We start from the raw sequence: 10,074 nt of genomic DNA, 5'->3' as shown, positions 1-10,074 counted from the left end.
TTTTAAAATAAGTTTACATTTTTTTAAAAATAAGTTTACATTTTTTAAAATTTTTTTTGAAAAATAAACATTTTATTAAAATAAGTTTACAATTTTTTAAAATTTGACATTTTTTCTAATAAAATAAGTTTACATTTTTTAATATATGTTAAAATAAGTTTACGTTCTTAAATATGTAACACATCTAATAAAATAAGTTTAAATTGACATATTTTAGAGTTTAAATTATTAAAATAAGTTTACGTTTTTAAATATGTAACACATTCTATAAGCAATCGTAAAATATTGGTTTTGTATTAGTGGTAGCATTTGAAGTAAAGTATATTATGCCTCGTATGTAACAACTTATATTACCTTTTAAAAATATGTATACATATAAAAGTAAAAAATGTTACAGCATTATTATTATTTTATAGTATTTTGCAAAAAGTAAACGAAAGTTAAATAAATAATATGGCTTAGTAAAGTTAAATTAATAGCATGGCTTAGTATAAAGTAAAAAAAATGAGTGCATTTAATATATATTAAAGATAAAAAATAAACTAAGTAAAACGAATACAAATAATATAACTATAATTCTTGAAACAATTAGTATAAGTACAAAAAACCACAAATAATATAGTGGCCGTTTTAATTGTTATACTCATAAAAAAGAAACAGGGTAAAGGAAAACACATTAAGAATAAAAATATAAAATTTTCTTACAAATTAAATATTAATTTTGATATAAAATTCTAGTTACAATTATGTACTTATAGTTGTTTTTATTAAGTTGTGAAGACATTAAATAACTAGTAAATATATATAAATTAATGATGAAATGTCAACTCAACATGCTGGAAATGTGTGCAGAGAATAAATGAGGATTACCAAATTGTCCTTCTCACTTTAAATCCAAATAATTAAAAAAGGTGTATCTGGTAAAATATTAGCCACATGAAGAGTTTCTAGGGTTTTTCCATCTAGAGTGGGTTTTTAATTTATACATGTCCTCCTATATATATATATATATATATATATATATGGTGTGTGTGTTAAACAACTGTATGCTTTCACCAGCAAATTAAAAACCAGTACTCTGGAAATTAAGATATAGTCCTCTTGGTTAGAGTTCTTGAATCATGGCTGACGCGAACGCAGTGGAAGCTAAAATCTCTATCAAAGTAATAATAGACAAAGTGAATAAGAGAGCGGTGTATGCTGAAGCTGATCACACTTTTGTTGACATTCTGTTAGGCTTCATCACATTGCCATTGGGAACAATTGTTAGAATCTTGGGGAAACATGATGACAAAAAGTTTGAGGTGCTCGGTAGCTTGAACAATATGTACCAAAGCCTAAATGATATTCCTGAGTGTTATCTAGCTACAGAAGGATGCAAATACATGCTTCTTAACCCCGGAAGTATATCATATGATCACTTCAAAAATCTTACCTAAAATAGATGACACAGAGCCTATGAAATACTTATTGTGTTTTAATTGCAGCTATTTATATCATGACCGCATGTTTCAGTTTGATGAATGCAAAATATGTGGCTCATTTTTGAGTTTATTGTGTAAATACTTTACAAATGTTTCTGTTGGTGGCAGTGGTAGTGTGTTTGTTTCTGAAATTGCTACTTTTATTGTCACTGATGATTTTTCTGTGATGCCTTCTACCACGGCAGGTAGCATCCAACTGCTTACGGATCTTGGAATCACTGATATGAGCCATCTTGAGGAGATGAAATTAGATATGGGTTGGCAACAGGTATCGCAAGTTTGGAATTTATATAACCTTTAGCATCTTCTAATATCATGTTATTTCTTTACAGATGGTTTGTCTTCTAAAGATGGCGCTATCACTTGATTCTCCGTTAACTCATTTAGTTTGGATAGAAATATTCGTAGTCGAGTTTTAGATGGTTCTTACCAGGGTACCAATTTTGATCACTTCAGTTTAACGGAAAATGAGGCGTCTGAATGCTCAAAGATGCTTTTAGAAGTATCTTTGCAAAAGTCAACCGGAAAGGTTTTGTTTGCAGAAGCCAGAGAAGATTTTGTTGACTTTCTTTTTGGTTTTTTATCAATTCCCTTAGGGACGGTAATCGGTACACTGATGAATGGTGCTTCTTCTCTTACTTGTATGGATAATATTATCAAAAGCGTTTCGCATTTGAGCGTCGGAATATACCTAAAGTCTCAAGATTTAAAAGATATGTTACTTGAACCACATTTTGGGCAGCAATATTCTTCAAAAAATCAGCTCTTTCTTTTAGCAGGCACTGAAATTCCATCCAAAATGTTAGCCGTTATGAATAAACTTCAGAATCCAAGGATAAGGATAGGAGAAGGTTTCCTGCTAAAACCTGGAGTGTTTTTTGTGACGGATGACTTGGTCATAACACCGTCATCATCATACTCGACTATGGATACTATCACATAGTATTAAAATATAGAGGTGCACAAATCGGGTTTTTTAAATACCTGGTTCCGGGTATGGATCATGGTTCGGGTATGACCGGGTATTGATAATACCCGGTTCGGGTTCGGATCCTGGTATTGTCTCTAAAAACGATACCATATTCATCGGGTTCGAGTCGGGTATAGAACCGGGTATTTTAAAACTGGGTATTTAAATACGCTATTTTCGAGTATTGAACGCCCTGCTTGCGGTGCGCACATATAATGTATATATGTGTGAACCCTTGGGTGAGCAAAAGTAAATTGCACTAATTTTGACGTTATTTTACTAATCTCGTGAAAATAACGTTAAAAGTGGCGGAAGGTTAATCAGGCATCATGTGGTGGCGTTGATAGCCGAAAGACAACGGTACATGCACCAATCAGCCGGTGTCCCGATGATTGTGTCTTATGTGTCTTATGTCCAAGGCTTGATGCAAAACTACTATCGAGCCGGGGGTCTCACCGGAAGCAGCCTCTCTATCCCTATGGGGTTGAGGTAAGGTTGTCTACATCTTACCCTCCTCAGACCCTTCCATAGCTTTGCTATTGGTGGGATATACTGAGTACGATGATGATGATGATGATGATGATGATGATGATGATGATGATGATGATTTTCGAGTATTGAAAGTTTCTTTTTTTTTTGAGTATTTTCGGGTATAGATTGGCTTTTTTAAGGGGTTGCACTTTTTAAGGGTATTTTTCGGGTATTTTTTAGGTAATTTTCGTGTAATTTCGGGTATAGACTGGGTATTTGAAAAATCTGGTTTCGGGTATTGGAAAAGCCCGGTTCCGGATATGGAACCGGTTCCGGTTTTCGGGTATTACCGGCTATAAATCTAATCTAGTTCGGGTACGTGTTTTGGTACTGAAATGCATACCCTAACTGCAACTTACGGGTAGGGTCAGGTATTAAAATCCGGGTATAAAAAACCCGGTTCCGGGTCCTTTTTTGTGGTCCAGTTCCGGGTTCGGGTTTTTTGTTCACATCTACTTAAATGTGTTCTCTCTTGTCTTGCATTTCCATCCTCACAGTTCAAAATCCAAGTATTGTGGTTCTATTATGTGGTTCCACAATACAGGTTGATTCGATTCATTGTTAGATCCGCATTCATTTCTGAGACCTTCATCCGGTATTAGAGCTTCAGCTCCCACTTTTTGAGAGTTCGCGGATCATTTTTGGGTTTATATCGTGAAGTTTGGAAGTTTGAAGGATATATATGTGTTAGTCTCTATCATGCATCTACACTTTGTATATCAGTTTTTCATATATTCGAGTTCAGTTTGAGGCTGTTCATACAAATCAGAGCTGGCCACTCGCATTTAGTTGTTTTGGGATAAAATTCGCATTTTTATAGGTGTTTTTGAAGATTTGAAGTCTACACATCTTAAAAATCTCATATCTAATGGCTCTTTGTGTTTTAAGTAATTTCACATTTTTCTCATATCTGGTCGCAAACGGTAAAAATCACATTCTCTACAGGTTAACATTCGCGTTAGTAAACAATTAGATGATCACATTAGTTAGTTGTTCGCAGTTAAATAGTCTAATTTATTTGTCAAAAATAAAATAAAAAACACACAGAAAAGCTATCGGTTTAGACTTCGCTGTAAGGAAAGATGTTTAGTACCTATGCAACAGAACTTAAATCATTTGGCGTGCTTCTTTTTGTCTAATTTATTTGTAAAAAATAAAATAAAAAACACACAGAAAAAAACACAAAACATAACCATAGAAGAAAGTTTGTTAGATGCATATTAATTCAAACAAAATCCATACCAAAACAGATATAATATGCGTATTGCGTACATTTAGATGCCAATTTCTTAGGCATAACCACACATTCTAACAAAGCGCTTTCCATGTTCAATTTTTCTTCAATAGATGCTCAAGGCTATTGGTCAATGTCGACCCAGACAGTAGCGATGCTTTCAGCATTCTTAAACCCTGCAATAACAAAGTCGTTTTTACAAATAAAACACAAATGCATAACATGAAGAAGTTGACTTAAAGAAAATCGTTAGTGATACCTCTTCCAATCCAATGCTAATCTCATATTTCTCGACATCATCAAAGGAAACATTCAACTTGTGCATATTATTCATTGCCATATGTGACGATGACGGTGCTATGACTAAGTCATCTGTAACAAAAAACATACCAGATTGCCTCAGAAAGACTCCGTTCATCCTTGGATCGTTCAGATGAAAATGAAAACCAAATTGTACACGTGTAGTATCGGAACCTTTGACAGGAAAAAGCTGATTTAATGAAGAATATTCCTGCCCAAAATGAGGTTTAAGTAGCATGTCCTTGATAACCTGTGACTTGAGGTATCTTCCTACACTCATATTTAAAATGCTTTTTAGAATATTATCCATACAACCAATAGACGAAGCTCCATTCATCAATGTTCCAATTACTGTACCCAACGGAATTGATAAAAAACCGAAAACAAAGTCAACAAAATCTTCTTCGACTTCTGCAAACAACAACTTCCCAGTTGATTTTTGCAAAGATACGTCTAGAAGCATCTTTGAACTTGTAAATGTTTCTTTGTTCATGAAATCGCCCTGAAAAAAGGAAACACCATGGCAAGGGCAAACTAAATCTGTGGTAGGACTGTGGAAAATTAAATGAGTGAGGGGGGAATCGAGTGATAGCGCCGTTTTTAGAAGATACAGCATCTGAAAAACAAGAAATTTACAAAAAATATAACAAGTTATCATGTAGTTAAAATGCTATTTTTTTCTTATATGTTTCAAGCTAGCCTAATATTTTAAAATGTGTAACAAAAAAAAATTAGAAACCCATGTTTTACATAGTTAAACAAATTCTAATGAAAATTAAGTAGCTAATACTTAGTTTTATAACTGTTAAAAGAGTGTACATACTGAAAAAAGGCTTACATTTCAATGCAAATATTAATTTTGATATAAAATTCTAGTTACAATTATGTACTTATTGTTGTTTTTATTAAGTTGTGAAGACATTAAATAACTAGTAAATATAAATAAATTAATGATGAAATGTCAACTCAACATGCTGGAAATGTGTGCAGAGAATAAATGAGGATTACCAAATTGTCCTTCTCACTTTAAATCCAAATAATTAAAAAAGGTGTATCTGGTAAAATATTAGCCACATGAAGAGTTTCTAGGGTTTTTCCATCTAGAGTGGGTTTTTAATTTATACATGTCCTCCTATATATATATATATATATATATATATATGGTGTGTGTGTTAAACAACTGTATGCTTTCACCAGCAAATTAAAAACCAGTACTCTGGAAATTAAGATATAGTCCTCTTGGTTAGAGTTCTTGAATCATGGCTGACGCGAACGCAGTGGAAGCTAAAATCTCTATCAAAGTAATAATAGACAAAGTGAATAAGAGAGCGGTGTATGCTGAAGCTGATCACACTTTTGTTGACATTCTGTTAGGCTTCATCACATTGCCATTGGGAACAATTGTTAGAATCTTGGGGAAACATGATGACAAAAAGTTTGAGGTGCTCGGTAGCTTGAACAATATGTACCAAAGCCTAAATGATATTCCTGAGTGTTATCTAGCTACAGAAGGATGCAAATACATGCTTCTTAACCCCGGAAGTATATCATATGATCACTGCAAAAATCTTAAACTTAAAATAGATGACACAGAGCCTATGAAATACTTATTGTGTTTTAATTGCAGCTATTTATATCATGACCGCATGTTTCAGTTTGATGAATGCAAAATATGTGGCTCATTTTTGAGTTTATTGTGTAAATACTTTACAAATGTTTCTGTTGGTGGCAGTGGTAGTGTGTTTGTTTCTGAAATTGCTACTTTTATTGTCACTGATGATTTTTCTGTGATGCCTTCTACCACGGCAGGTAGCATCCAACTGCTTACGGATCTTGGAATCACTGATATGAGCCATCTTGAGGAGATGAAATTAGATATGGGTTGGCAACAGGTATCGCAAGTTTGGAATTTATATAACCTTTAGCATCTTCTAATATCATGTTATTTCTTTACAGATGGTTTGTCTTCTAAAGATGGCGCTATCACTTGATTCTCCGTTAACTCATTTAGTCTTGGATAGAAATATTCGTAGTCGAGTTTTAGATGGTTCTTACCAGGGTACCAATTTTGATCACTTCAGTTTAACGGAAAATGAGGCGTCTGAATGCTCAAAGATGCTTTTAGAAGTATCTTTGCAAAAGTCAACCGGAAAGGTTTTGTTTGCAGAAGCCAGAGAAGATTTTGTTGACTTTCTTTTTGGTTTTTTATCAATTCCCTTAGGGACGGTAATCGGTACACTGATGAATGGTGCTTCTTCTCTTACTTGTATGGATAATATTATCAAAAGCGTTTCGCATTTGAGCGTCGGAATATACCTAAAGTCTCAAGATTTAAAAGATATGTTACTTGAACCACATTTTGGGCAGCAATATTCTTCAAAAAATCAGCTCTTTCTTTTAGCAGGCACTGAAATTCCATCCAAAATGTTAGCCGTTATGAATAAACTTCAGAATCCAAGGATAAGGATAGGAGAAGGTTTCCTGCTAAAACCTGGAGTGTTTTTTGTGACGGATGACTTGGTCATAACACCGTCATCATCATACTCGACTATGGATACTATCACATAGTATTAAAATGTAGAGGTGCACAAATCGGGTTTTTTAAATACCTGGTTCCGGGTATGGATCATGGTTCGGGTATGACCGGGTATTGATAATACCCGGTTCGGGTTCGGATCCTGGTATTGTCTCTAAAAACGATACCCTATTCATCGGGTTCGAGTCGGGTATAGAACCGGGTATTTTAAAACTGGGTATTTAAATACGCTATTTTCGAGTATTGAACGCCCTGCTTGCGGTGCGCACATATAATGTATATATGTGTGAACCCTTGGGTGAGCAAAAGTAAAATTGCACTAATTTTGACGTTATTTTACTAATCTCGTGAAAATAACGTTAAAAGTGGCGGAAGGTTAATCAGGCATCATGTGGTGGCGTTGATAGCCGAAAGACAACGGTACATGCACCAATCAGCCGGTGTCTCGATGATTGTGTCTTATGTGTCTTATGTCCAAGGCTTGATGCAAAACTACTATAGAGCCGGGGGTCTCACCGGAAGCAGCCTCTCTATCCCTATGGGGTTGAGGTAAGGTTGTCTACATCTTACCCTCCTCAGACCCTACCATAGCTTTGCTATTGGTGGGATATACTGAGTACGATGATGATGATGATGATGATGATGATGATTTTCGAGTATTGAAATTTTCTTTCTTTTTTTTTGAGTATTTTCGGGTATAGATTGGCTTTTTTAAGGGGTTGCACTTTTTAAGGGTATTTTTCGGGTATTTTTTAGGTAATTTTCGTGTAATTTCGGGTATAGACCGGGTATTTGAAAAATCTGGTTTCGGTATTGGAAAAGCCCGGTTCCGGATATGGAACCGGTTCCGGTTTTCGGGTATTACCGGCTATAAATCGGATCTAGTTCGGGTACGTGTTTTGGTACTGAAATGCATACCCTAACCGCACCTTACGGGTAGGGTCAGGTATTAAAATCCGGGTATAAAAAACCCGGTTCCGGGTCCTTTTTTGTGGTCCAGTTCCGGGTTCGGGTTTTTTGTTCACATCTACTTAAATGTGTTCTCTCTTGTCTTGCATTTCCATCCTCACAGTTCAAAATCCAAGTATTGTGGTTCTATTATGTGGTTCCACAATACAGGTTGATTCGATTCATTGTTAGATCCGCATTCATTTCTGAGACCTTCATCCGGTATTAGAGCTTCAGCTCCCACTTTTTGAGAGTTTGCGGATCATTTTTGGGTTTATATCGTGAAGTTTCGAAGTTTGAAGGATATATATGTGTTAGTCTCTATCATGCATCTACACTTTGTATATCAGTTTTTCATATATTCGAGTTCAGTTTGAGGCTGTTCATACAAATCAGAGCTGGCCACTCGCATTTAGTTGTTTTGGGATAAAATTCGCATTTTTATAGGTGTTTTTGAAGATTTGAAGTCTACACATCTTAAAAATCTCATATCTAATGGCTCTTTGTGTTTTAAGTAATTTCACATTTTTCTCATATCTGGTCGCAAACGGTAAAAATCACATTCTCTACAGGTTAACATTCGCGTTAGTAAACAATTAGATGATCACATTAGTTAGTCGTTCGCAGTTAAATAATCTAATTTATTTGTCAAAAATAAAATAAAAAACACACAGAAAAGCTATCGGTTTAGACTTCGCTGTAAGGAAAGATGTTTAGTACCTATGCAACAGAACTTAAATCATTTGGCGTGCTTCTTTTTGTCTAATTTATTTGTCAAAAATAAAATAAAAAACACACAGAAAAAAACACAAAACATAACCATAGAAGAGAGTTTGTTAGATGCATATTAATTCAAACAAAATCCATACCAAAACAGATATAATATGCGTATTGCGTACATTTAGATGCCAATTTCTTAGGCATAACCACACATTCTAACAAAGCGCTTTCCATGTTCAATTTTTCTTCAATAGATGCTCAAGGCTATTGGTCAATGTCGACCCAGACAGTAGCGATGCTTTCAGCATTCTTAAACCCTGCAATAACAAAGTCGTTTTTACAAATAAAACACAAATGCATAACATGAAGAAGTTGACTTAAAGAAAATCGTTAGTGATACCTCTTCCAATCCAATGCTAATCTCATATTTCTCGACATCATCAAAGGAAACATTCAACTTGTGCATATTATTCATTGCCATATGTGACGATGACGGTGCTATGACTAAGTCATCTGTAACAAAAAACATACCAGATTGCCTCAGAAAGACTCCGTTCATCCTTGGATCGTTCAGATGAAATGAAAACCAAATTGTACACGTGTAGTATCGGAACCTTTGACAGGAAAAAGCTGATTTAATGAAGAATATTCCTGCCCAAAATGAGGTTTAAGTAGCATGTCCTTGATAACCTGTGACTTGAGGTATCTTCCTACACTCATATTTAAAATGCTTTTTAGAATATTATCCATACAACCAATAGACGAAGCTCCATTCATCAATGTTCCAATTACTGTACCCAACGGAATTGATAAAAAACCGAAAACAAAGTCAACAAAATCTTCTTCGACTTCTGCAAACAACAACTTCCCAGTTGATTTTTGCAAAGATACGTCTAGAAGCATCTTTGAACTTGTAAATGTTTCTTTGTTCATGAAATCGCCCTGAAAAAAGGTAACACCATGGCAAGGGCAAACTAAATCTGTGGTAGGACTGTGGAAAATTAAATGAGTGAGGGGGGAATCGAGTGATAGCGCCGTTTTTAGAAGATACAGCATCTGAAAAACAAGAAATTTACAAAAAAAATAACAAGTTATCATGTAGTTAAAATGCTATTTTTTTCTTATATGTTTCAAGCTAGCCTAATATTTTAAAATGTGTAACAAAAAAAAATTAGAAACCCATGTTTTACATAGTTAAACAAATTCTAATGAAAATTAAGTAGCTAATACTTAGTTTTATAACTGTTAAAAGAGTGTACATACTGAAAAAAGGCTTACGTTTCAATGCAAAGATAAAGCGTCCAGGATTCTATAATCAGCTATGACCTTAGTTTACTGATGCGTATTTCTA

The 10,074-nt window shown here is 34.5% G+C and overlaps 4 protein-coding genes across 4 annotated transcripts; 2 read left to right on the top strand and 2 right to left on the bottom strand.

Annotated features, from left to right (window-relative positions):
- Positions 1 to 1,121: 1,121 nt before the first annotated feature.
- LOC143602841 (uncharacterized) lies at positions 1,122 to 2,427 on the top strand. The gene is made up of 4 exons (XM_077079823.1): positions 1,122 to 1,327; positions 1,488 to 1,752; positions 1,817 to 1,819; positions 1,918 to 2,427. Exons 1-4 carry the CDS (start codon positions 1,122 to 1,124, stop codon positions 2,425 to 2,427), a joined length of 984 nt encoding a protein of 327 aa, XP_076935938.1.
- A 1,887-nt stretch (positions 2,428 to 4,314) lies between these two features.
- Positions 4,315 to 5,262, bottom strand: LOC143602839 (uncharacterized). The gene is made up of 4 exons (XM_077079822.1): positions 5,259 to 5,262; positions 5,131 to 5,135; positions 4,479 to 5,021; positions 4,315 to 4,395 (listed from the first exon to the last, which is right to left on the bottom strand). Exons 1-4 carry the CDS (start codon positions 5,260 to 5,262, stop codon positions 4,315 to 4,317), a joined length of 633 nt encoding a protein of 210 aa, XP_076935937.1.
- A 516-nt stretch (positions 5,263 to 5,778) lies between these two features.
- LOC143602838 (uncharacterized) lies at positions 5,779 to 7,087 on the top strand. Its single transcript, XM_077079821.1, has 2 exons — positions 5,779 to 6,411; positions 6,476 to 7,087. The coding sequence occupies exons 1-2, from the start codon at positions 5,779 to 5,781 to the stop codon at positions 7,085 to 7,087; spliced, it is 1,245 nt and encodes a 414-aa protein (XP_076935936.1).
- Positions 7,088 to 8,959: 1,872 nt separating this feature from the next.
- Positions 8,960 to 9,779, bottom strand: LOC143602837 (uncharacterized; the record flags this gene model as incomplete). Its single annotated transcript, XM_077079820.1, has 4 exons — positions 8,960 to 9,040; positions 9,124 to 9,236; positions 9,338 to 9,665; positions 9,775 to 9,779. Coding segments are annotated over 4 exons (527 nt in total), but the record flags the coding sequence as incomplete, so codon positions are not given.
- Positions 9,780 to 10,074: the final 295 nt, after the last annotated feature.

Source organism: Bidens hawaiensis, unplaced genomic scaffold (genome assembly GCF_021521415.1).
Source record: "Bidens hawaiensis isolate Kalapana, Puna unplaced genomic scaffold, B.hawaiensis_p1.1 tig00059911_1, whole genome shotgun sequence".
Lineage (NCBI taxonomy): Eukaryota > Viridiplantae > Streptophyta > Magnoliopsida > Asterales > Asteraceae > Bidens > Bidens hawaiensis.
Note: the sequence above shows the minus strand (reverse complement) of the source record. Positions and strands in the feature narration are given on the sequence as shown.